General features: G+C 45.7%; 1 protein-coding gene across 12 annotated transcripts in view; it reads right to left on the bottom strand.

Annotated features, from left to right (window-relative positions):
- LAMA2 (laminin subunit alpha 2) overlaps nt 1-27,761 on the bottom strand; it is a 1,150,433-nt gene that overhangs the window by 6,789 nt on the left and 1,115,883 nt on the right. For 11 of the 12 annotated variants that reach the window (XM_068231524.1, XM_068231525.1, XM_068231531.1 and 8 more), the window contains 5 exons: nt 17,971-18,030; nt 12,054-12,163; nt 11,738-11,927; nt 8,007-8,162; nt 6,699-6,852 (listed from right to left, as the gene is read on the bottom strand). In XM_068231524.1, the coding sequence (XP_068087625.1) occupies nt 6,699-6,852; nt 8,007-8,162; nt 11,738-11,927; nt 12,054-12,163; nt 17,971-18,030 (670 nt within the window). The remainder of the gene's footprint in view (nt 1-6,698; nt 6,853-8,006; nt 8,163-11,737; nt 11,928-12,053; nt 12,164-17,970; nt 18,031-27,761) is intronic. The other variant, XM_068231529.1, reaches the window with a different exon arrangement.

Genomic DNA, 27,761 nt, shown 5'->3' with positions numbered 1-27,761 from the left:
AGATTAGGACAGTGGTGGCGGACCTTTTGGAGGTCGAGTGCCCAAACTGCAACCCAAAAGTCACTTATCTATCGCAAAGTGGCAACAGCAATTTAAACTAAATACTGTACAAACGTTTTAACTCATACATGAACATTATGGAAAATACAAGTTGAAAATAAACTGTGAAGATAAACAATTTCATCCATCCTACTCCTGAAAAATGTATTCAATTTTTTAGAACCTCCCAGTTTTATTTTCTGTTTTAAAACGCTAAAAAAGTAGGTTTAATGCTATTGTCTCATATGATAAGGATTCAGCTTTTCCCATAGTCTCGCAGTTAGCAATCATGTGACCCTCAACAAGACATATTCAGCAATCATGAGGCCCCCAACAAGACAAATTCAGCAATCATGAGGCCCCCAACAAATCATGAGGCCCCCAACAAGACAAATTCAGCAATCATGAGGCCCCCAACAAATCATGAGGCCCCCAACAAGACAAATTCAGCAATCATGAGGCCTCCAACAAATCATGAGGCCCCCAACAAGACAAATTCAGCAATCTTGAGGCCCCCAACAAATCATAAGGCTCCCAACAAGACAAATTCAGCAGTCATGAGGCACATAAATAGACAGCATTTTACATAAATAGGCAGAATGCCCCCTTAATATGGTAGCCCCCCAAGTTAGCTAGTGAGTGACAGGGACCCCCAGGTTAGCTAGTGAGTGACAGGCGCCTCGAGTTAGGTAGTGAGTGACAGGGACCCTGATAGTGAGTGACAGGGAGCCCCTTTAGGCAGTGAGTGAGTGACAGGGAGCCCCTTTAGGCAGTGAGTGAGTGACAGGGAGGCTCTTTAGGCAGTGAGTGAGTGACAGAGAGGCCCTTTAGGCAGTGAGTGAGTGACAGGGAGGCCCTTTAGGCAGTGAGTGAGTGACAGGGAGGCCCTTAGGCAGTGAGTGAGTGCCAGGGAGGCGCTTTAGGCAGTGAGTGAGTGCCAGGGAGGCCCTTTAGGCAGTGAGTGAGTGACAGGGAGGCCCTTTAGGCAGTGAGTGAGTGACAGGGAGGCCCTTTAGGCAGTGAGTGAGTGCCAGGGAGCCCCTTTAGGCAGTGAGTGAGTGACAGGGAGCCCCTTTAGGCAGTGAGTGAGTGACAGCCAGGGAGCCCCTTTAGGCAGTGAGTGAGTGCCAGGTAGGCCCTTTAGGCAGTGAGTGAGTGCCAGGGAGGCCCTTTAGGCAGTGAGTGAGTGACAGGGAGGCCCTTTATGCAGTGAGTGAGTGCCAGGGAGGCCCTTTAGGCAGTGAGTGAGTGCCAGGGAGGCCCTTTAGGCAGTAAGTGAGTGCCAGGGAGGCCCTTTAGGCAGTGAGTGAGTGCCAGGGAGGCCCTTTAGGCAGTGAGTGAGTGACAGGGAGGCCCTTTAGGCAGTGAGTGAGTGACAGGGAGGCCCTTTAGGCAGTGAGTGAGTGACAGGGAGGCCCTTTAGGCAGTGAGTTAGTGATAGGGAGGCCCTTTAGGCAGTGAGTGAGTGACAGAGAGGCCCTTTAGGCAGTGAGTGACAGGGAGCCCCTTTAGGCAGTGAGTGAGTGACAGGGAGCCCCTTTAGGCAGTGAGTGAGTGCCAGGGAGGCCCTTTAGGCAGTGAGTGAGTGCCAGGGAGGCCCTTTAGGCAGTGAGTGAGTGCCAGGGAGGCCCTTTAGGCAGTGAGTGAGTGCCAGGGAGGCCCTTTAGGCAGTGAGTGAGTGCCAGGGAGGCCCTTTAGGCAGTGAGTGAGTGCCAGGGAGGTCCTTTAGGCAGTGAGTGAGTGCCAGGGAGCCCCTTTAGGCAGTGAGTGAGTGACAGGGAGCCCCTTTAGGCAGTGAGTGAGTGACAGGGAGCCCCTTTAGGCAGTGAGTGAGTGCCAGGGAGGCCCTTTAGGCAGTGAGGGAGTGCCAGGGAGGCCCTTTAGGCAGTGAGTGAGTGCCAGGGAGGCCCTTTAGGCAGTGAGTGAGTGCCAGGGAGGCCCTTTAGGCAGTGAGTGAGTGCCAGGGAGGCCCTTTAGGCAGTGAGTGAGTGCCAGGGAGGCCCTTTAGGCAGTGAGTGAGTGCCAGGGAGCCCCTTTAGGCAGTGAGTGAGTGAGTGCCAGGGAGGCCCTTTAGGCAGTGAGTGAGTGCCAGGGAGCCCCTTTAGGCAGTGAGTGAGTGCCAGGGAGCCCCTTTAGGCAGTGGGTGAGTGCCAGGGAGCCCCTTTAGGCAGTGAGAGTGCCAGGGAGCCCCTTTAGGCAGTGAGTGAGTGCCAGGGAGCCCCTTTAGGCAGTGAGTGAGTGCCAGGGAGCCCCTTTAGGCAGTGAGTGAGTGCCAGGGAGCCCCTTTAGGCAGTGAGTGAGTGCCAGGGAGCCCCTTTAGGCAGTGAGTGAGTGCCAGGGAGCCCCTTTAGGCAGTGAGTGAGTGCCAGGGAGCCCCTTTAGGAAGTGAGTGAGTGCCAGGGAGCCCCTTTAGGCAGTGAGTGAGTGCCAGGGAGCCCCTTTAGGGAGTGAGTGAGTGACAGGGAGGCCCTTTAGGGAGTGAGTGAGTGACAGGGAGCCCCTTTAGGGAGTGCGTGCCAGGGAGCCCCTTTAGGCAGTGAGTGAGTGACAGGGAGGCCCTTTAGGGAGTGAGTGACAGGGAGCCCCTTTAGGGAGTGAGTGCCAGGGAGCCCCTTTAGGGAGTGAGTGAGTGACAGGGAGCCCCTTTAGGGAGTGCGTGCCAGGGAGCCCCTTTAGGGAGTGAGTGAGTGACAGGGAGCCCCTTTAGGGAGTGAGTGCCAGGGAGCCCCTTTAGGGAGTGAGTGAGTGACAGGGAGGCCCTTTAGGGAGTGAGTGAGTGACAGGGAGCCCCTTTAGGGAGTGCATGCCAGGGAGCCCCTTTAGGGAGTGAGTGAGTGACAGGGAGGCCCTTTAGGGAGTGAGTGAGTGACAGGGAGCCCCTTTAGGGAGTGAGTGCCAGGGAGCCCCTTTAGGGAGTGAGTGAGTGACAGGGAGCCTCTTTAGGGAGTGAGTGAGTGACAGGGAGCCCCTTTAGGGAGTGAGTGAGTGACAGGGAGGCCCTTTAGGCAGTGAGTGAGTGACAGGGAGGCCCTTTAGGCAGGGCCGGGCCGAGGCATAGGCTGGAGAGGCTCCAGCCTCAGGGTGCAGTGTAGGAGGGGGCGCAGAATTCATTCAGCTGTCATTCCTAATTGTGTTTGAAGCAGAAAGAAATAAGAAAAGGGGATACATGGCAGTGACTGCAAGCCAGATAACTAGATATTAAGGTGCTGGGGAGGTTGTGGGCCCTGTGGCGCCTCTTAGTCTAATAGCAATCAGTGTGTGATGGCTCGGGTGGCAGGGATGGAGGGGCGCACTTTGGTGTCTCAGCCTTGGGTGCTGGAGGACCTTGTCCCGGCTCTGCCTTTAGGCAGTGAGTGAGTGCCAGGGAGGCGCTTTAGGCAGTGAGTGAGTGCCAGGGAGGCCCTTTAGGCAGTGAGTGAGTGACAGGGAGGCCCTTTAGGCAGTGAGTGAGTGACAGGGAGGCCCTTTAGGCAGTGAGTGAGTGACAGGGAGCCCCTTTAGGCAGTGAGTGAGTGACAGCCAGGGAGCCCCTTTAGGCAGTGAGTGAGTGACAGGTAGGCCCTTTAGGCAGTGAGTGAGTGCCAGGGAGGCCCTTTAGGCAGTGAGTGAGTGACAGGGAGGCCCTTTATGCAGTGAGTGAGTGCCAGGGAGGCCCTTTAGGCAGTGAGTGAGTGCCAGGGAGGCCCTTTAGGCAGTGAGTGAGTGCCAGGGAGGCCCTTTAGGCAGTAAGTGAGTGCCAGGGAGGCCCTTTAGGCAGTGAGTGAGTGCCAGGGAGGCCCTTTAGGCAGTGAGTGAGTGACAGGGAGGCCCTTTAGGCAGTGAGTGAGTGACAGGGAGGCCCTTTAGGCAGTGAGTTAGTGATAGGGAGGCCCTTTAGGCAGTGAGTGAGTGACAGAGAGGCCCTTTAGGCAGTGAGTGAGTGACAGGGAGCCCCTTTAGGCAGTGAGTGAGTGACAGGGAGCCCCTTTAGGCAGTGAGTGAGTGCCAGGGAGGCCCTTTAGGCAGTGAGTGAGTGCCAGGGAGGCCCTTTAGGCAGTGAGTGAGTGCCAGGGAGGCCCTTTAGGCAGTGAGTGAGTGCCAGGGAGGCCCTTTAGGCAGTGAGTGAGTGCCAGGGAGGCCCTTTAGGCAGTGAGTGAGTGCCAGGGAGGTCCTTTAGGCAGTGAGTTAGTGCCAGGGAGCCCCTTTAGGCAGTGAGTGAGTGACAGGGAGCCCCTTTAGGCAGTGAGTGAGTGACAGGGAGCCCCTTTAGGCAGTGAGTGAGTGCCAGGGAGGCCCTTTAGGCAGTGAGGGAGTGCCAGGGAGGCCCTTTAGGCAGTGAGTGAGTGCCAGGGAGGCCCTTTAGGCAGTGAGTGAGTGCCAGGGAGGCCCTTTAGGCAGTGAGTGAGTGCCAGGGAGGCCCTTTAGGCAGTGAGTGAGTGCCAGGGAGGCCCTTTAGGCAGTGAGTGAGTGCCAGGGAGCCCCTTTAGGCAGTGAGTGAGTGAGTGCCAGGGAGGCCCTTTAGGCAGTGAGTGAGTGCCAGGGAGCCCCTTTAGGCAGTGAGTGAGTGCCAGGGAGCCCCTTTAGGCAGTGGGTGAGTGCCAGGGAGCCCCTTTAGGCAGTGAGAGTGCCAGGGAGCCCCTTTAGGCAGTGAGTGAGTGCCAGGGAGCCCCTTTAGGCAGTGAGTGAGTGCCAGGGAGCCCCTTTAGGCAGTGAGTGAGTGCCAGGGAGCCCCTTTAGGCAGTGAGTGAGTGCCAGGGAGCCCCTTTAGGCAGTGAGTGAGTGCCAGGGAGCCCCTTTAGGCAGTGAGTGAGTGCCAGGGAGCCCCTTTAGGAAGTGAGTGAGTGCCAGGGAGCCCCTTTAGGCAGTGAGTGAGTGACAGGGAGGCCCTTTAGGGAGTGAGTGAGTGACAGGGAGCCCCTTTAGGGAGTGCGTGCCAGGGAGCCCCTTTAGGCAGTGAGTGAGTGACAGGGAGGCCCTTTAGGGAGTGAGTGACAGGGAGCCCCTTTAGGGAGTGAGTGCCAGGGAGCCCCTTTAGGGAGTGAGTGAGTGACAGGGAGCCCCTTTAGGGAGTGCGTGCCAGGGAGCCCCTTTAGGGAGTGAGTGAGTGACAGGGAGCCCCTTTAGGGAGTGAGTGCCAGGGAGCCCCTTTAGGGAGTGAGTGAGTGACAGGGAGGCCCTTTAGGGAGTGAGTGAGTGACAGGGAGCCCCTTTAGGGAGTGCATGCCAGGGAGCCCCTTTAGGGAGTGAGTGAGTGACAGGGAGGCCCTTTAGGGAGTGAGTGAGTGACAGGGAGCCCCTTTAGGGAGTGAGTGCCAGGGAGCCCCTTTAGGGAGTGAGTGAGTGACAGGGAGCCTCTTTAGGGAGTGAGTGAGTGACAGGGAGCCCCTTTAGGGAGTGAGTAAGTGACAAGGAGCCCCTTTAGGGAGTGAGTGACAGGGAGCCCCTTTAGGGAGTGAGTGAGTGACAGGGAGCCCCTTTAGGGAGTGAGTGCGTGCCAGGGAGCCCCTTTAGGGAGTGAGTGAGTGACAGGGAGGCCCCTGAGTGAGTGAGTGAGTGAGTGACAGGGAGGCCCCCCTCTAGCCGCCGCCGCCGCCGCTCCCCCCCCTACCTCTCAGCAGACCTCAGAATCAGCGGCGACCCGACCAGTTGTACGAGCGGGCGCTGGACGCATCGCTCTATATGCGGAAGTGATGTCACTTCCGCATATCAGTGCTGGCGCTGGGTCCTAGCGCCCGCACGATTGGTCGCCGGCTCGCCGCCTGATCCTGAGGTCTGAGACTGTCAGTGACGCGGCGGCTGGATGGAGCTGCTGAGTCTGACAGAGGGGGCGGCCGGGCGGAGATCCGTGGCACCCCAGGACAGATTGGGGGCACGTGCCCCCCCAAAACAGGGCTAGCGACGCCCCTGATGTCCAGGCAAAAATAGCATTCCTTAGGTAAATAATAGCGATTTGCCTGAGTGATGCTCCTACATGCTGGGCAAGGTTTTGCATTGTGGAGCTGTCCTTCAGCTCTGCGGCCTTACACCCCCTTGAGATAAGTGCACACTCGTTATTGGTGTCCTGTCTAAAAAGCGGCATGTGGTGTGTGCTCCCTGCAGCCAGCAGCACAGTGGTGAATGGTAGTCAAGGTGCCGAAGGTGCTCAGAAGAAGAAGAGTGGAGCTCGGCAACCAATTGGCTGTAACACTTTTTCTTTTTTTCCATTAAATAATTACAGGGTCAAAAATGACTACCTTTGCCTACTTACAAGATGGACATCTGAGGTCTCCTTCGTAAAGAAAGCTCCAAGATGCCAAAAGGGCCTATTTTCACTAGTTTTGCATCAGACTAGGCATTCATAGGAGTCAGTTTTTCTGCATCCAGAATCCGCATGTAGTGGAAACAGGCCCAAAGGAGCGGGCAGCACATGGCTGATAGAGATTTTCCACCTGCTCTGAGCAGGTGAAATGTTCTCACCCAATTTTGAAGGGATGTTTCACTTCCTGACTTTTGAGAAAGGGAATAGCATAAATCATCCAAGTGAGATCTTTTTCGCCTGGCTGGATGCTTAAGAGAATTGAAGTAGACGATGATCCCAATGCCGGATTTAAGAACTCGCTAGCAATTATAGCTGGTGACTTAGGGAATAGAATAGGACCCTAAGACTGTTAAGCAAGTAACAAAATCAACAAAGAAATCACCTGTTTTTGCAAACCCTGACCCATCAAAATAGGTTCCTGCTTGTGGATTAGCAAAGCATGTGCCAACATTGTAGGTGGAGGTGGGATTAATAAAGTCTGCATTCCCTTCTACCATTCTGAAATTACGGATGCAGCCGTCTATGCTATGCAGAACCTGAAAAACAAAGAAAGAATATAGTAAAAAAAACAAAAAACATATATATATATATATATCAGATGTTTTTATTTGAGCATATGAATTATTGCTTTAGTATGCATATAACATTTCATGTATCAGAAGGTAGACTATATATCTGGTGGTATGAAAACTGCAAGTTGATAAAACTACATGCTCATTCACACATGTACCATTGCTGGATGATATACACCACTGGCACTGACCCACCACCACCAACACCCAAGGGCCCCGATGCGGGCGCAACCTCTGAACCCCGTATTGCTACGCCCCTGGCCACTGTAAATGCGCACATTGTTCGGTAAATACACTGCAGGCTGTGCGTTACCCTGTTGGAACCCACTGCACCACACCCAATAACACAGTATTGTTAGTTACAACAGAACATAATGGGTTCAGTGTGAAAGAACTCTTATTGTTCTATATTATAGTCATAGTTATAATCATAAGTAGCTTCAAACTGAAACGGAAAGACATTTTTAATACCAATTAACAGAAGTATTTTGTAACAGCAGAGTTCCTCATGTTTCTTCATAGTGTGAATGTGCTTTTTACTGAGCCACTCATGTTATTCAGGGATTAAAAGTAACGCTGTACTTCTCTGTAACAACTATGCATTTTCCCAATTTACGCATATAGGCTGCTGGCACACTTTACCCAGCACTTTACAGAGAACAGAGAACCAATCATACTGCTAGCTGTCTCTCCACGCAGCTCATAAACTATTGTCCGCGGCAGACCCACTAGCCAAGTCCTGCAAGTAGTCCAATTAACCTATAACTATGTTTCTGGGTTTATACAAGGTAAACTATAAAATCTTTGTTAGCTTCCAGAAGGATTTAGTTCAAGCAGTATATACAGAGTCTGAAACATAACTGGAGGATAAGAACATCATTTTATAGCTGTTTCACTTTTTTGGCTCTCCTCGCACAGGAAAAGCTTAGCAAATAGTTGACATCCAGCATAATTTGCTCGTTATCTGTTACAACATGTAAAACAGAGGAAGAAAGTAAAAAATATCTGTGATAAAAAGTTTTGTTTCCAGTTACAGTTTAAAAGGTAGTGAAAAGACACTGACCTTCAGCATACACAGTAAAACTCCTAGGAAAAACAAATTACGATTAAGGTCTTACCGGGCCAATCCTTTTGGTAGTGTAATTAATAGGCAATCCACCAACGTACAGCATTCCCACCACATCTAGAATGTCTGCTTTCTTTGGACTGTTTGTATTGTTTGCTTTTCCATCAACATAGAGATATCCTGTCTGCTTTGTTCTGAATACATTTATCTTGGGGGGAAAACAAGCTGTGGTTAACACAAGAATTCTTACAGAAATGATATGAAGCCTGCATAGCTCATTATAACAAATAAACAACCTTTAAGCAAAAAGTACAAAATATTCAGAAAATGAAAAAAAGCAACAACTTGTTTTATTTGTCATATTTTTACTGATGAATTGTTTCAGATTCAATTATATATGCATTTACCGTATATACTCGCATGTAAGCAGAATTTTTGAGCACAAAAAATGTGCTCAAAAGTGCTCCCCTCGGCTTACATGCGAGTCATGTCCCCCTGAATGCCTTGCCGACTAGTTATAGTGCCCCCCCCCCTCCCCGGCTTTGTCCGTGCACCTCTTCGGCAACAGAACAATTTCCACAGTGGCTGCGGTGTAGCAGATCGTAGAGAGCAGCGGCGTCACGTGGAGCTCTGGAAATTGTCACATCGGGGAGCCACTGTGGAAATTGTCACATCGGGGAGCCCCCACTCTGCTACACCGCAGCCACCACGGAAATTGTCCCAGTGGAGAGCCCCTGAGAAAACGGCACCTCCATTTGGAACTGTATGTGCATCCAGCACATACGGGAAGTGACAATGTTGCTCTCTCTGCTCCGCTGCACCTCAGGTCAGTCCTCCTAGTGATGGCCACACACTCTGTTGATGCGTGGGTGCACAGACACAAGACACAGTAGAGTGCCCTTCATAAAGCAACACTTCATTTTGTATTGGGCACAGGGGATACACAGCAGTGGGGTGCGCCTGTCACAGGGACCTCAAATTGCATGCTTCATTTTACTGATGATAGTGCACAGGGAGCATGCAGAACAGGCAAGACACAGCTAGACCAGCAGACTTATTTAGATACAAAATTTGCACCCTAAGCCACCTATTTATGCAAGTGTGTCTCTGTACTGCTCCTTGTATTTTTAAGCAAGGGGGCATTCTTGCGGGGTGACAATTTTTATGCTGTGGGGCACTTGAGTGAGTGTGTGTGTGTGTTTTACATTGTCACTCTGTCAGTGCACTATATAGAGGCACCTGTGACTGTGGCTCTGCTTGTCTGCCTTCGCTGCGATTCCTACCCTCGGCTTCTATGTGAGTCAATCAATTTTACCCCCCTTTTAAGGTAAAACTTGGGGGTTCGGCTTATATGCGGGTCGGCTTATATGCGAGTATATACGGTACACTGTTGATGAAAATTTTCTTATGTAGATCCACAGATTTGCTTATTGTAAATAAAAAGTCAACCTGGGTGGTGTTTGTCAGTCCATTGTCAAATGAAAACTATAAAGAACACTATGCACTATACAGAATTATCTAAAAGCAAACCCGAAGTGAAGATAATGTTATAAGGAATTGTGTTTGAAAACTAATCCTTAATCACTTAGGACCGCGGGCTTAAACCCCTAAACACCATGCCATTTTTGACAAGATAGGCCAGTGCAGCTTTAAGGCCTTGCTGCAGGGCCATACAACTCAGCACACAAGTGATTATCCCCCCCCCCTTTGTTGCCCCCCCAATAGAGCTTTCTGTTGGTGGTCAATGATCTGAAGTCCTGAAGTCCCACAGTGTTATTTTGGGTTTAAAGTGGACCTGAACTCTTGCACAGGACAGAAGGAAAGCAGAGAGAAATGCACCCTGGATGTATTTTGAGAGTTTAACGTTTTTAATTCCCCCTCATTTGTGTCTAATCACAAGTTGTACTTTGATCCTCCCCTCGGTCACATGCCTGTCTATGGCAGATAAGCAGATAAGCCCATTTGAAAGCACAGGCTGTAAACAATATGTCTGCTTCCATGAATCAGGAAGTGGAAACAGTGCAGATTTATTTTAGGATTTGTATCAGCTGTAACAAAGAAATGTTTTTTGTTTAAAAGTTATTATGCTATTGTATATCTTTTAGAGTAGAGGAGTTCTGAGTTCAGGTCCACGTTAAGGATTAAAAAATCAGTCTGAAGTCTGATTTTGCACTGAAGTCTGAAGTCGGAAGTCTGCACTGATTATAGAGGAGCATGAGCTTCGGATCAGTTTTTGCTTTTTTTTTTTTTTTTATAAAAGCTGTGATATTCCAATACTTTAAAACAAACCGGAGCCACTGCAGTAATTTTGGACCAATCACAAGACTCTGATACTACAGAGTATTCCAGAGTCTTGTGATTGACCTACAATTTCCGTGGTATTCTGCAGTGAAAATCTTCATTTTCTGTTTGGTCCAATACTTCCAAGTCATCTCAGAAGTATTTGGTCAATCAGAGAATGCAAAAAATGACAAAAAAAAAAAACAAAAACAGAAAATCAGAAATCTGCAGACTTGGTAATCAGCATTGGTGGAAATTGGAATTTCCATGAAATTGGAAATCAGCATTTCCAACCATCCCTAATGACAGCAAACATGACAGTCTGATATACAAAGCTGCTTTGTTTAGCTGCAAAACAAACAGAAGTAATGACCTTTTGAACTCTTCAGCTCTAAAACATTATCAGCAGTCTTTTCTAAGCCAGATAAAAGTATTTGCCTAATAGGACATTGGGTTGTATTCAACAGGCTAAGTGACAGCCACGCTGAGGTGTACAGAGGCGCCGGTAGGATAAAAGACAATAAAAAGTTTAAAAATGTTTCGGTTGTGGTGGTGGACCAGCCAACCAAAAATAGACACATGTACTTGTAATTATACAAATCGTATACAATTTATTCGTTTGCTCCTAATAAAGCAAACGAATAAATTGTATACGATTTGTATAATTACAAGTACATGTGTCTATTTTTGGTTGGCTGGTCCACCACCACAACCGAAACATTTTTAAACTTTTTATTGTCTTTTATCCTACCGGCGCCTCTGTACACCTCAGCGCATCTAGAAGTCCACCCTTGGTGGAAGGGTGACATACCCTGCTATCTCCTCCTATCTACAGAGAGCGACGTTTTAATCCTGAGTGGGGACAGGCTTGTTCTCCCCACCTGCCTTTACAGTGGTTGCCTTGGAGGTAACCCTGGTTTGTGAGTATTATACTTACTTCTCATACTACTTTCCCTCCCCTCTTAAACATACTACACCATATTGGGCTCTCGGTCTTCTACCCTTATAATTGACAGCCACATTTGCTTAGACAACAGCACTAGTTTTTTAACACTTGCAGTGCCTTCAAATAGAAAAGGACTTCAGACAATTTTTTAGTAGGACGTATAAAATAAGTACCTATGTTTATCCCATCATCCTTGTTCACAGCCTGTTGGTAATATTGTTGTGCGCAGGCAATATTAACGATATTAATGGCAGCAGAGTGCCACATATTGGCCATTAAAGTACACTATCTGTGGTATGTGGTTAATAACATTAGTAAAGTACTGTATTTAGTAATGTATTTACAATACTAACACACAGTAATAATGCATTTTATGTATATTCCTAATAATGCCTTTTCTTGTGCCAAATATAACTTTTTTCCATATCTACCCTCCAGGTGACACTAATCGAGAATCTAAATGGGCCTTTAGGAACATTAATGTAATTTAATTGAGTGGGTAACAATATGCCTGTTATCAAATGAGCAACACATTTTCTTCTTTATACAACATGTACCTTATGCCATTCTCCATCATTAACTTTTAGAGGAACCATTGTGGTCGTGTCTCCACTTCCAAGATCATATCTTAAGTGAGCTATTCCATCCTTAATCTGAACAGTAGCAAAATCAGCATGGTTGATACGAGCCATGTAGAAGAGCAAACCTGAATCTGCTTTAGTACGGAGTTCAAATTCTATGGAAAGTCTGTAATGATAAAATATAAAAATAAAATATAGAACAAAATAATTTATTGTCACAGTCTGGAAATGAAAAGACAGTGTAAAGAGCTAGGACTATACACTTTACTCTCCAATAAGTCATTCAACGTACGTGTTTTTCACTTTTGTATCATCAAAGGTGAATGCCATATGACTATTCTTGGAGAGGCCAAACTGGTGTCCTCCGGTGACGAGTTCTGGCTTTTTTTCAGCCATACATCCCTTTGAACAAAAATAGATGACATTTGTACACATAGTTTTACTATATCGGCATTTTAATAAAGAAAAGGTAAGTTAAGGTGGGCAAGTGTCCTTTGCTCTTGCTTAGACTTATTCTATACTCTTTACATTTGACTTTGGTGGCTCTTTTTTACATGGTGCTTATACAGACCTCTTCTCTTCTTTTTCCCTGCCTGTCACCTCTGTGGCCCTTTCCATGCCAAACATGCCCACTCGTTCTCCATATACAGATCCAGGCTGTATCTCAATCAAGCTGTCCTACATACAGTCATCCAGCCCTCCCATTCAGCTCTCTTTGCTTCCTTTGCACTGGTGGTGATTGATGTTAACTCTACTCTGTGCATGGTGAGTGAAGGGGCACTCCAGACAGGGGAAGGGGCAGAGAAGTGCTGGTAGGGGATCGGGTGAAATGCGAGGACAGCTTGTGGTATAGGTTAGCAGCCAAATGGTGAACCTGTGATCAAATATTTGAAAACATGGCAGTTTGCAGACGCATAAATACTCACGTGAATGCACATTTGAAGACTAGTATTCCTCAGAGAACTGCCCCCATACCCCCACATTGCTCTATTATCGTAGTGCTATTCCATAGTGCCCATATATTTCTAGTGCTTCCCCAAAGCATCCCTATTATTATTATACTTCTCATATTGCCCCTCTATTAATTCTTTTCTTACATCTGCCCCCTCCACATTGCATATCCACTATACCTTGTAGTCATCTACCAGGCATGCTCATTTCCTTCAGACTTTTCCCACTCTTGCACAACTCCATTGTCATTCTCAGTGAAAAGACACAGGTCTTATTGCCATTCCACCAGCCCCTTTGTCAAGGTGGCTTTTAGATATCCATCCTGCCCCCCCAAGGGTTTGAAATGAGCGCGGGTGCACATCAGGTTTCATGCTACATCACTACCCAAGGGTTTATTAAAACAGGTGTGGTGTTTGTTGCCCACACATACTTTAGCATGAGGTGAGCCCCTAATCCTCAGCATGCACAAGAAGGCTTTTCAGAAAAAAGATTTCTTGTACGTCATGGACCATGTGTGCTGGTACTGTTATGAAGGCATAGCCCCCCATACTGGCTAGTTCAGCCATTGAAGCAATTAGGCACTAAGTAATACATTGTACAGAGGAAAGCTCATCAAAAGTAATATAAATTGCCCTGTAATTCATCTAAGGAAAACTTTCTCAGGCTCAATTGATTAGTTTTGTGTACCAAGTGAACTGAAATTTGCAAGGCATGGATATGCCAATGTGTAGACCAATAATACATGCATCTAACTATGCTCTGAACTGGAATAGCAATTAATTACAAAGGCATCACTATGGTAACTGGAAACAGGAAAATAGAAGTAAGCTTATCTGTTTTATAAAATAAAGTCACAAGAGCCACAAATATATTCTGTTCTCCATCAAAAAGGTGAGTATATTTGGTAAACTGGTAAAAAAAAATATTGATGGAATGTATTTGAATTGCAAGCATTTGGGGTTCTAAACATACAGAAGTCTATACTGCAGGTACGATTTTACGTTCAACTTCCTTATTTTAGATGGCAAGCTACAGAAAGTAAAACTGCAAAGTTGTATGAAAAGGTCACATGTTTCTTTTGTTAAAGGTGCCAATTCCTCTTTGACTGGAGCTCCTAAACCTATGTTGAGGTTGAACAGGAAGGAAAAATGTGTGTGAAGACTTGTGGTTAGTACTGGTGAGCCACTAAACACGCTCATGGTGAATACATTATTGCATGTTTTGCAAGAGTACTGAAGAAAGCAGAAGTTGTTTTGTTACTTTGAAAAATGCTTTTTAGCCTCTTAAACTGAAAAAAAAAATATTGATTGCAAAAAATGAACTCTCTAACCAAACAGCACATTAATCACTATAGTGTTTGGAAAAATTAGAATAATTGCTTCCTTGCTGTGATTTGCTCATCTGATGACTAAACTTAAGCAATTGTTCATTGTAAACAGAATGTAATAATATGAGTAAAAACAGCTAGAAGTTAAATCACCATCAAATAAAAAGGAGCAGTAAAATACTACTACTAATAATAATAATTATAGTAATAATAATAATATATGAAATTTGTGTGACATCTAAAACCAAAAGCCATATGCAAAATGATGCCAAACTGACAGCAGCAATAGAGAAACACACCCAATGTATGAAAAAAGTAATAGAGCTGGTATTTTTTCCTGTACGTTGAAAAACACACACAACATACATTTACCATGAATCTTAATAGAGAAGCCGTAAGTAAGTGTAAGCATATCATTTAAAATGTAACATCACTTTTGTTAGAAAATAGTTATAACACATATCAATGCTACACAAAACATTTAGTAATTTAAAGCAGAACTATAGGTGGTGAGAAAATTACCATATTTAATTTCCTATTGTTTATTGCACAATTACTACATATGGCAAAAAAAGACAGAAAGGCATAATGTTTCAGGCTGGATGCCCTTTGTCAAAAATCAAATTACTGCACAACTTAATTGCACACCCCCACAGGAAGGGGCAGGTACTATACTTCATCACCAACTCAGATTGTAAAGCAGCACAACCCATACACAAAGAAAGACACACACCTCTTGTATAGTATTACAAACACCATTTAAATTGTTATTTTATTTTTTATTTTTTTTAGAAATATTAAACAGAGGCTGTATGAGCACAAATTTGCTATACTTAACTTTAAACTCACAAACTTCACCACAAAAGCTGGCAAAAGAGTACAATGTAAACCTGATTGGCAAGACACCTTCATATGCAGGAGTTAAGATGGAGAGTACTATAAAAGGTGTAAATCTGAGAGGCTTGCGATCCACATCGAAAGTTAGGCCAAATGGATTAATAAATTATCTCCTCTGGGTAAAATGCAGCAAGGTGGCATAGTGGTTAGTGCTCTTGCTTGCAACGCTGGTTTGAATCCCAGCCAGGTCAACATCTGCATGGAGTTTGTCTGGTCTCCCTGTGCCCATGTGGGTTTCTTTCGGGCACTCCATTTTCCTCCCATATCCCAAAAGCATACAGATATGTTATCTGGCTTCCACCTAAATTGTCCCTAAACTATGATACATACACTACACGATACATACATAGACATAAGACTATTGTAGGGCTTAGTTTGTGAGCCCCTCTGAGGGACAGTTAAGTGACAAGACAATATACTCTGTACAGCACAGTGTAATATGTCAGCGCTATATAAATACTAAATAATAATAATGCTTTGTGTAATACTATACCTTTTTAGATGTGTGGTTTACCTCTCTATATTGGTGTGCTGCCATATAACCTGAGATGGTAATGAAATATAGTACCCGCCCCTTGCTATGGGGGAGTACACTTAAGGTGTGGAGTGACTGATTGTGTTAGGCATTTGACAAAGGGGATCCAGCCACAAATGTTATGCCTTTCTGTCTGTATCACTCAATGTAGCAATTGTACAATAAAGCAGTGGAAATTGATGTGCCCTGTTGTGAGTGACCTCTTTGGATATGCAACAGCAATATGGTGTTGATAAATCCACTTAGATGATGGCACTAATGGACACTGTCATATAAGGTTGGGAATATTAGCAGACTGGAGCAGTGTGTATAAATTCCCATTTAATTTACATTAAAGTATTACATTCAGCATTAAAAAAAAACTGCTTTTAAAGTGAACCGAGCACCTTTTTAGCACTCAGGACATTTCTATAGCACATGAAAAATGCATGCCAACAATCTGTTTCATTATTAAAATAAACTTTCATTTACCTTTGTATTTTACAATCAAAGTAAAATACAAAGATAAATGAGCCTGTTTCAGCAGACCTGACCGTCCGGCAGAGCTCTCAGGACGCATAAGTAAACAATTCCTTTTCATTAACAAAGGGGGTGGGTAATTAGGACTGTTTGACACACACAAGTCTTTGAAGAAACAGCCCTTCTGGGTAATTAGCTCAATAAAAGAATTAGCGTCCTGAGAGCTCTGCTGGACGGTCAGGTCTGCTGAAACAGGCTCATTTACCTTTGTATTTTACTTTGATTGTAAAATACAAAGGTAAATGAAAGTTTATTTTAATAATGAAACAGATTGTTGGCATGCATTTTTCATGTGCTATAGAAATGTCCTGAGTGCTAAAAAGGTGCTTGGTTCACTTTAAAAGGCTACAGTATTGTGTTTCTGCTTACATGACTGATGATGTCAACTAGAAGTTACATATATTGCAGTTTGGCCAAGGGTGGACAAGTCACAAGAGCTAATGTGATTGTGATCCAGTGACACTGCTGTTCAGTTGCATCCAACAAGGATCAAAGAGAGGCATATCAAAGCCAGTGGTTTCAGATTACTAATGATAAGATGAAGAGTGGCATTCACAAGGAATAAGCATAAGTTCAAACTATGGGCCAAAACCAATTCACTTTTCCTCCTAAGTTTTCTCCTAGGGGATCATTTTCATCTTCTGTCTAAAATACATTTTCAGCACTCTGCAACTGAAAAAATACAAAAAAGTAGGAGAAACAGTACAGTACTGTCAAAATATCATCTAGGTAGGAGAAAACGTTCGGAGAAAAAGTGAATTGGATTGGGCCCTATGGACTATATACAATAAATGTTTTCTCCTGAGTTTTCTCCCAGGTGATATTTTCACAACTTGTCAATAAAATGCATTTTAGCCACCAGCAAGCAAGAAAATATGTCAAATATTTTTGATAGTACTTTTTCACCTACTTTTTTTTTAAAAAAATTTCAACTGCAAAGTGCTGAAAGTAATTTTAAAGGCAGGATGGAAAATGAACACATGCCCTCTTGAGTGCACAAAATATCCTTCAGAGTGTTGGTGTTTGAATTTAACATAGCGAAATCAGAACACCCAAATGCTCCAGACTGCCACTGTTCAGCACCAAACAAGTGGACAGGGTCAAGAAGAGCTCACTGCCCTGTGTGCCACTTTACACTTCACATGATTACCATCCTTCCTTCTCCAAAACCTCAAGGAGGAAGTATCAGAGTCACATGAAATGCAACATGCCATGCTGGGCAAGGAACTCCTGGTGACCCTGTCTGCTTGTTTGGCGCTGAACAGTGGCAATCAGGGGTATCCGGGCATTCCAAATTCACTATGCAAAATTTCAACACCAACACTAATTCTGTATCAACAGGCAATACTTCTGTACCAGAATCTCAGATCACCAGCCCTGGCTGAAATACTTGTTTTGGCCTGCAGTATGTATAATTCCTATACAAATTGTAAGGGAAGAAAGTAGCTATAGGGCCTACTGTCTTTTATTTTTAAGCCTAGCATTGAGAGCTAAGCCACCACTCACTAAGGCCTGCACTGATGCTTGATACCAAGATCATTATGCCGCATAGTGTGATGTATGTTATTAAAATGTGCGGTTTGCAAAAAAAGAGTGATGGGAAGAGCTCAAAAGGAACTGTTCAACCTGAATAGATACAGAAAATCTCCAACTTCCCATGGTATAAATCATAAACATACATATTTTCGGTGTCAGAAGGTGCATAAAAGTGTATTCATTTAACCATGGTGTTCAGGTACATTGGAAAATGAAAATCAACAGACTCAGACACACTAGGATACTTTTTCATTTTCTTTGTTATAGGACACCTGGAAGAGAATGATTAGAAATGGAGGCAGTCCTGTCACATGCTGCATTATGTTAACAGAGGCGAGGAATGAAAGAATAGGAGAAAGAGAAAGGATTAGGTTTGTGGCACTAAAAAGATAACACAGAGAAATGACAGAGAACCACGTTAAGGAGGTAAGAGGTAATGGATACCGTTGAGGAATCAAACTCATCTGTGATATTGGCACTCTTCACTTCTGTGGTGTCAGGCTCCTATGGTGCAGCAAATAAGCAGTTGTTAGAATTGCATACATTGGGAGCCAACATCATGACAAGTCTAGCCTCTAGGCATTATAAAACATAACATGACATTAGCGTTCTTTGTCAATACTGTGCACTCACATCGTATGCTCTACAAAATGCTGAATTTAATACAGTTACATTATTGAGCTACAATGGTTCCATTTTGTTACTCATGTATATTAATAGTTACATTAATGTACAACCTGTAAAATTGTATGCCAGAACGCTTTCAGCTTTTGTTTAAAACTGAGAGTGGTAATTCTGAATTCTGTACTTTTCTTAAACTAAAAAAAAGAGTAAAGAAAAAGAACACTTGAAAATGCATTTCATTCAAGCCTAGGACCTTTGCTGCTCAGTTTAATTTATGTCAAGCATTTGTTGTTGCAATGAATTCTGGGTAGCTTCATGCATACAACACAGGCTGCAAATACATTTAGTGATCAATAAAAAGTGGCAGATCCATAAATAAGCAAATAGAAGTGTTTTTTTTTGTATTTTTTTAGAAATGTCCATAACATATACAATGTCATGCTCTGTGCTTTGCTGCGTAGTATAAAGAAACAATATCATTTTATGTCTTCTGAAAATGTTAGAAAAAAAATTATGCACAGTGTTTCTAACTCAAATTCCATATATTTTAGTTTGTCGCTATTTTTTATTTGATACTGAAAAATATATTTTTAATTAGTTAGCAAAGAAGCCTCTTAGAAATTTGCTTTTATTTTTACATAGAGATTCAAGGAAAGTTTGCCACGTTTTAGGGATCAAATCTGTGCAAAACCGTAATCAAAATATATTTTGTTCTTTACACAAACCAGGTAAGAGCATAAAACATATGAAGAATAAAACAAGCATTAAAATGGCATTCTAAGCTGATGTTTTTTATTCAATAATCACACAAACATTTGAGTAATATCAATTTGACACCAAGTAACATACCTCTTATTATTACAAAAAGTGCATTGGGCAAGTGTGGAGGGCCTTACCCTCTGTACCCTGGAAGGTAGGCGAAGGACACCGGCACTAGTATGTAGCAGGGATGGATAAACCAATGCAGGCCACAAGCAGAGTGCTCTCATGCGGCTGCAGATATCAAAGGAATGAGAGAGAGCGAGACACTGCTGCTATACAAGCCCTTTATTCAGTTGGGCAGACACGGTGGTTACAAGCAGAGGGGGTGTGGTAGCTTACCTCCAGAGCCAGGCCGAGGCAAGAGAGGCTCCAGCCTCAGGGTGCAGTGTAGGAGGGGGCGCACAACTCATTCAGCTATCATTCCCCTATTGTGTTTGAAGCAGAGAGAAATAAGAAAAGGGGATACATGGCAGTGACTGCAAGCCAGATAACTAGAGATTAAGTTGTTGGGGGGGAGGGGGTGGGAGCCCTGGGGCGCCTCGTAGTCTAATAGCAATCAGTGTGTGACGGCTGGGGTGGGAGGGATGAAGGGGAGCACTTTGATGTCTCAGCCTTGGGTGCTGGAGGACCTTGTCCCCGCTCTGCCTACCCCTACTGCTTGTAACCACCGTGTCTGCCCAACCTAATGGTGGCCACTAATGATCCAATCTTTTTCATCCAATCTTACCAAATCTAGGTAGTATAAGGGTAAATTGAGTAAATACATTGAATGGATAATTTAGGCAGTTCCCTTATATTACATAGAAATGGTAAGATTGGATGAAAAAGGTTGGATCATTAGTGTCCACCATAATAAAGGACCTTTACAGCAGCAGTGTCTCTCTCTCTCTCATTCCTTTAACCTCTGTGCCCTGTTTGCCACTATATGAATCTCAGGCTGCATGAAGCTTAACATGTGCCTGAGCTGAAGCTCGGGTCAAAAAAGAGATACTTACTTAAAGAGAGCGAATCCTATTGAGGCTTCCCTGGCCTAGCAGGGACCCCCAGAAGATTGCCGGCAATGAATAGTCGCCAATCTTATTGGTCACCAGTGCGGCAGCAGTAGCTGCATGGGCAAGCATGTGGGCTTTCGTCACAGAAGAGGAGCGCGGTCCCAAAGTGTGGGGAGTTTGCGCTCAATAGTGGGAGAATAAAGGACACCAAGGGAAGCATCAAAAGGATCTTGAGACTTTCCTCTCATGAACAAAATGCAAAATTCCCTTACTGTACGTACACAAATAAAGGGACTGTGTACAAAGTAAAACAAACAACATCCCTCCTTCAAACTTCCAGCATGTACCATTCTCTAAATATAATTGAAGACAGAGATGTTAGTTCCAGATGTACATTTAGACATGGGACCTACGTCAAGGCTATTTCATTTCTCCGTGGCCAGTATTTTAAATGATGCTCAGACAGACTTTTACCAATAAAAACAGAAAATGGGGTGGATGGTATATAAGATGTAACAAAAAAGATATTTCCTCCATCTCTCATCCATAGTCACTTGGCGGTGGGCACCCACCAGATTTGTCTAAGTCTTTAAAGAGCTAAAGGGGGATTTGGATACTATCCACTCAGTGTTGCTGATGGATTCACATTGATCCCAGTGAGACAGATCATATGCTTATGCTTAATTGTGACTGAATTAACTTGTTTCACATACAACATCTGGGCTGAAGCACCTTTCTGAGGAAGTGAAATCCCTTTTCTCGAAAAGCATAGAGTATATCAATGCCAATGTCTAAGATTGTAGTAGGAGTAAGCAGAGCTCTTCCACCAATATGCAGTACAATGTGCCTGGTCGGACCTAACAGCACTCAGGACCAGTCAAAAGAGTTCAAGGATGAAGACCGGCATCATCGATTTCAAAAAGCTCTTTTATTCTTTAGAAGGCATACAGCATAAATGCGATGTTTCAGAGCAGCGCTCCTTTATCAAGCTCTGCTGCATGCATACAGCATAAATGCGATGTTTCAGAGCAGCGCTCCTTTATCAAGCTCTGCTGCATGCATACAGCATAAATCGATGCTACGGAGCAACGCTCCTTTATCAAGCTCTGCTGCATGCGTACAGCATAAATGTGATGTTTCAGAGCAGAGCTCCTTTATCAAGCTCTGCTGCATGCATACAGCATAAATCGATGCTACGGAGCAACGCTCCTTTATCAAGCTCTGCTGCATGCGTACAGCATAAATGTGATGTTTCAGAGCAGAGCTCCTTTATCAAGCTCTGCTGCATGCATACAGCATAAATGTGAGGTTTCAGAGCAGCGCTCCTTTATCAAGCTCTGCTGCATGCGTACAGCATAAATGCGATGTTTCAGAGCAGCCCTCCTTTATCAAGCTCTGCTACATGCATACAGCATAAATGCGATGTTTCAGAGCAGCGCTCCTTTATCACGCTCTGCTGCATGCATACAGCATAAATGCAATGTTTCCGAGCAGCACTCCTTTATCAAGCTCTGCTGCATGCATACAGCATAAATGTGAGGTTTCAGAGCAGCGCTCCTTTATCAAGATCTGCTGCATGCATACAGCATAAATGCGATGTTTCGGAGCAGCACGCCTTTATCAAGCTCTGCTGCATGCATACAGCATTAATGCGATGTTTCAGAGCAGCCCTCCTTTATCAAGCTCTGCTGCATGCATACAGCATAAATGCAATGTTTCAGAGCAGCCCTCCTTTATCAAGCTCTGCTGCATGCATACAGCATAAATGCGATGTTTCAGAGCAGCGCTCCTTTATCACGCTCTGCTGCATGCATACAGCATAAATGCAATGTTTTCGAGCAGCACTCCTTTATCAAGCTCTGCTGCATGCATACAGCATAAATGTGAGGTTTCAGAGCAGCGCTCCTTTATCAAGATCTGCTGCATGCATACAGCATAAATGCGATGTTTCGGAGCAGCACGCCTTTATCAAGCTCTGCTGTATGCGTACAGCATAAATGCGATGTTTCAGAGCAGCCCTCCTTTATCAAGCTCTGCTACATGCATACAGCATAAATGCGATGTTTCAGAGCAGCGCTCCTTTATCACGCTCTGCTGCATGCATACAGCATAAATGCAATGTTTCCGAGCAGCACTCCTTTATCAAGCTCTGCTGCATGCATACAGCATAAATGTGAGGTTTCAGAGCAGCGCTCCTTTATCAAGATCTGCTGCATGCATACAGCATAAATGCGATGTTTCGGAGCAGCACGCCTTTATCAAGCTCTGCTGCATGCATACAGCATTAATGCGATGTTTCAGAGCAGCCCTCCTTTATCAAGCTCTGCTGCATGCATACAGCATAAATGCAATGTTTCAGAGCAGCCCTCCTTTATCAAGCTCTGCTGCATGCATACAGCATAAATGCGATGTTTCAGAGCAGCGCTCCTTTATCACGCTCTGCTGCATGCATACAGCATAAATGCAATGTTTTCGAGCAGCACTCCTTTATCAAGCTCTGCTGCATGCATACAGCATAAATGTGAGGTTTCAGAGCAGCGCTCCTTTATCAAGATCTGCATTCATGCATACAGCATAAATGCGATGTTTCGGAGCAGCACGCCTTTATCAAGCTCTGCTGCATGCATACAGCATAAATGCGATGTTTCAGAGAAGCGCTCCTTTATCAAGCTCTGCTGCATGCATACAGCATAAATCGATGCTTCGGAGCAACGCTCCTTTATCAAGCTCTGCTGCATGCATACAGCATAAATGCGATGCTTCGGAGCAGTGCTCCGTTATCAAGCTCTGCTGCATACATACAGCATAAATGCGATGTTTCGGAGCAGCGCTCCTTTATCAAGCTCTGCTGCATGCGTACAGCATAAATGTGATGTTTCAGAGCAGCGCTCCTTTATCAAGCTCTGCTGCATGCGTACAGCATAAATGTGATGTTTCAGAGCAGCGCTCCTTTATTAAGCTCTGCTGCATGCATACAGCATAAATGCGATGTTTCAGAGAAGCGCTCCTTTATCAAGCTCTGCTGCATGCATACAGCATAAATCGATGCTACGGAGCAACGCTCCTTTATCAAGCTCTGCTGCATGCGTACAGCATAAATGTGATGTTTCAGAGCAGCGCTCCTTTATCAAGCTCTGCTGCATGCTTACAGCATAAATGCAATGATTTAGAGCAGAGCTCCTTTATCAAGCTCTGCTGCATGCATACAGCATAAATGCGATGTTTCAGAGAAGCGCTCCTTTATCAAGCTCTGCTGCATGCATACAGCATAAATCGATGCTTCGGAGCAACGCTCCTTTATCAAGCTCTGCTGCATGCATACAGCATAAATGAGATGCTTCGGAGCAGTGCTCCGTTATCAAGCTCTGCTGCATACATACAGCATAAATGCGATGTTTCAGAGCAGCGCTCCTTTATCAAGCTCTGCTGCATGCGTACAGCATAAATGCGATGTTTCAGAGCAGCGCTCCTTTATCAAGCTCTGCTGCATGCATACAGCATAAATCGATGCTACGGAGCAACGCTCCTTTATCAAGCTCTGCTGCATGCGTACAGCATAAATGTGATGTTTCAGAGCAGAGCTCCTTTATCAAGCTCTGCTGCATGCATACAGCATAAATGTGAGGTTTCAGAGCAGCGCTCCTTTATCAAGCTCTGCTGCATGCGTACAGCATAAATGCGATGTTTCAGAGCAGCCCTCCTTTATCAAGCTCTGCTACATGCATACAGCATAAATGCGATGTTTCAGAGCAGCGCTCCTTTATCACGCTCTGCTGCATGCATACAGCATAAATGCAATGTTTCCGAGCAGCACTCCTTTATCAAGCTCTGCTGCATGCATACAGCATAAATGTGAGGTTTCAGAGCAGCGCTCCTTTATCAAGATCTGCTGCATGCATACAGCATAAATGCGATGTTTCGGAGCAGCACGCCTTTATCAAGCTCTGCTGCATGCATACAGCATTAATGCGATGTTTCAGAGCAGCCCTCCTTTATCAAGCTCTGCTGCATGCATACAGCATAAATGCAATGTTTCAGAGCAGCCCTCCTTTATCAAGCTCTGCTGCATGCATACAGCATAAATGCGATGTTTCAGAGCAGCGCTCCTTTATCACGCTCTGCTGCATGCATACAGCATAAATGCAATGTTTTCGAGCAGCACTCCTTTATCAAGCTCTGCTGCATGCATACAGCATAAATGTGAGGTTTCAGAGCAGCGCTCCTTTATCAAGATCTGCTGCATGCATACAGCATAAATGCGATGTTTCGGAGCAGCACGCCTTTATCAAGCTCTGCTGCATGCGTACAGCATAAATGCGATGTTTCAGAGCAGCCCTCCTTTATCAAGCTCTGCTACATGCATACAGCATAAATGCGATGTTTCAGAGCAGCGCTCTTTTATCACGCTCTGCTGCATGCATACAGCATAAATGCAATGTTTCCGAACAGCACTCCTTTATCAAGCTCTGCTGCATGCATACAGCATAAATGTGAGGTTTCAGAGCAGCGCTCCTTTATCAAGATCTGCTGCATGCATACAGCATAAATGCGATGTTTCGGAGCAGCACGCCTTTATCAAGCTCTGCTGCATGCATACAGCATTAATGCGATGTTTCAGAGCAGCCCTCCTTTATCAAGCTCTGCTGCATGCATACAGCATAAATGCAATGTTTCAGAGCAGCCCTCCTTTATCAAGCTCTGCTGCATGCATACAGCATAAATGCGATGTTTCAGAGCAGCGCTCCTTTATCACGCTCTGCTGCATGCATACAGCATAAATGCAATGTTTTCGAGCAGCACTCCTTTATCAAGCTCTGCTGCATGCATACAGCATAAATGTGAGGTTTCAGAGCAGCGCTCCTTTATCAAGATCTGCATTCATGCATACAGCATAAATGCGATGTTTCGGAGCAGCACGCCTTTATCAAGCTCTGCTGCATGCATACAGCATAAATGCGATGTTTCAGAGAAGCGCTCCTTTATCAAGCTCTGCTGCATGCATACAGCATAAATCGATGCTTCGGAGCAACGCTCCTTTATCAAGCTCTGCTGCATGCATACAGCATAAATGCGATGCTTCGGAGCAGTGCTCCGTTATCAAGCTCTGCTGCATACATACAGCATAAATGCGATGTTTCGGAGCAGCGCTCCTTTATCAAGCTCTGCTGCATGCGTACAGCATAAATGTGATGTTTCAGAGCAGCGCTCCTTTATCAAGCTCTGCTGCATGCGTACAGCATAAATGTGATGTTTCAGAGCAGCGCTCCTTTATTAAGCTCTGCTGCATGCATACAGCATAAATGCGATGTTTCAGAGAAGCGCTCCTTTATCAAGCTCTGCTGCATGCATACAGCATAAATCGATGCTACGGAGCAACGCTCCTTTATCAAGCTCTGCTGCATGCGTACAGCATAAATGTGATGTTTCAGAGCAGCGCTCCTTTATCAAGCTCTGCTGCATGCTTACAGCATAAATGCAATGATTTAGAGCAGAGCTCCTTTATCAAGCTCTGCTGCATGCATACAGCATAAATGCGATGTTTCAGAGAAGCGCTCCTTTATCAAGCTCTGCTGCATGCATACAGCATAAATCGATGCTTCGGAGCAACGCTCCTTTATCAAGCTCTGCTGCATGCATACAGCATAAATGAGATGCTTCGGAGCAGTGCTCCGTTATCAAGCTCTGCTGCATACATACAGCATAAATGCGATGTTTCGGAGCAGCGCTCCTTTATCAAGCTCTGCTGCATGCGTACAGCATAAATGTGATGTTTCAGAGCAGCGCTACTTTATCAAGCTCTGCTGCATGCATACAGCATAAATGCGATGTTTCAGAGAAGCGCTCCTTTATCAAGCTCTGCTGCATGCATACAGCATAAACCGATGCTACGGAGCAACGCTCCTTTATCAAGCTCTGCTGCATGCATACAGCATAAATGCGATGTTTCAGAGAAGCGCTCCTTTATCAAGCTCTGCTGCATGCATACAGCATAAATCGATGCTACGGAGCAACGCTCCGTTATCAAGCTCTGCTGCACACATACAGCATAAATGCGATGTTTCGGAGCAGCGCTCCTTTATCAAGCTCTGCTGCATGCATACAGCATAAATGCGATGTTTCAGAGAAGCGCTCCTTTATCAAGCTCTGCTGCATGCATACAGCATAAATGTGATGTTTCAGAGCAGCGCTCCTTTATCAAGCTCTGCTGCATGCATACAGCATAAATGCGATGTTTTGGAGCAGCGCTCCTTTATCAAGCTCTGCTGCATGCATACAGCATAAATGTGATGTTTCAGAGCAGCGCTCCTTTATCAAGCTCTGCTGCATGCATACAGCATAAATGCAATGTTTCCGAGCAGCAGGCCCGTTTTTAGCGCCGTGCGGCCCGTGCCGCCGCCCGGGGCGTTGTTCGGAGGTGGGCGCTGAAATGGAGGGGGGAGCCGGAGCCGCTGGGAGGGCAGCCCGACCTCTCCCTCCCTCTCCTGGGCCGCCCTCCGTGCTCCCCCCTCAGATGCAGAGCGCAGCAGCAGCAGCAGCAGCCAGGGAGGAAGGGCTGTAAACAACATACCTCCCTGCGTTCCAAGCGCTGCTCTCTCGCCGCCGGTCTCTTCCTCTCTGCCGCCTATACGATGATGCACACACTAGTTCCGGCTAACAGGAACCAGCGTGTGCATCATCGTATAGGCGGCAGAGAGGAAGAGACCGGCGGCGAGAGAGCAGCGCTTGGAACGCAGGGAGGTATGTTGTTTACAGCTCTTCCTCCCTGGCTGCTGCTGCTGCGCTCTACATCTGAGGGGGAGCACGGAGGGCGGCCCGGGGAGAGGGAGGGAGAGGTCGGGTTGCCCTCCCCGCGGCTCCGGCTCCCCCCTCCATTATGGGGGACAGCTACCTATCTAACCTACCCTGGGGGGCACCTACCTAATCTAACCTACGCTGGGGGGCACCTACCTATCTATCCTATACTGGGGGGCACCTACCTAATCTAACCTACCCTGGGGGGCACCTACCTAATGTAACCTACCCTGGGGGGCACCAACCTAATCTAACCTATACTGGGGGGCAGCTACCTAATCTAACCTACGCTGGGGGGCACCTACCTATCTAACCTACGCTGGGGGGCACCTACCTAATCTAACCTACACTGGGGGGCACCTACCTAATCTAACCTACACTGGGGGCACCTACTTAATCTAACCTACGCTGGGGGGCAGCTACCTAATCTAACCTATACTGGGGGGCAGCTACCTAATCTAACCTACACTGGGGGGCACCTACCTAATCTAACCTACACTGGGGGGCACCTACTTAATCTAACCTACGCTGGGGGGCAGCTACCTAATCTAACCTATACTGGGGGGCAGCTACCTAATCTAACGTATGCTGGGGGGCAGCTACCTAATCTAACCTATACTGGGGGGCAGCTACTTAATCTCACCTACGCTGGGGGGCACCTACCTATCTAACTTTACTGGGGGGAACCTACCTAATCTAACCTACACTGGGGGGCACCTACCTAATCTAACCTACACTGGGGGGCACCTACTTAATCTAGCCTACACTGGGGGGCACCTACTTAATCTAACCTACGCTGGGGGGCAGCTACCTAATCTAACCTATACTGGGGGGCAGCTACCTAATCTCACCTACGCTGGGGGGCACCTACCTATCTAACCTATACTGGGGGGAACCTACCTAATCTAACCTACACTGGGGGGCACCTACCTAATCTAACCTACACTGGGGGGCACCTACTTAATCTAACCTACACTGGGGGGCACCTACTTAATCTAACCTACGCTGGGGGGCAGCTACCTAATCTAACCAGGGCCGGATTTGTACTTACCAGTGCCCTAGGCC

This window comes from Hyperolius riggenbachi, chromosome 4 (genome assembly GCF_040937935.1).
Source record: "Hyperolius riggenbachi isolate aHypRig1 chromosome 4, aHypRig1.pri, whole genome shotgun sequence".
NCBI lineage: Eukaryota > Metazoa > Chordata > Amphibia > Anura > Hyperoliidae > Hyperolius > Hyperolius riggenbachi.
The sequence above is the reverse complement of the archived record's forward strand: the minus strand, read 5'-3'. Positions and strand labels throughout refer to the sequence as shown.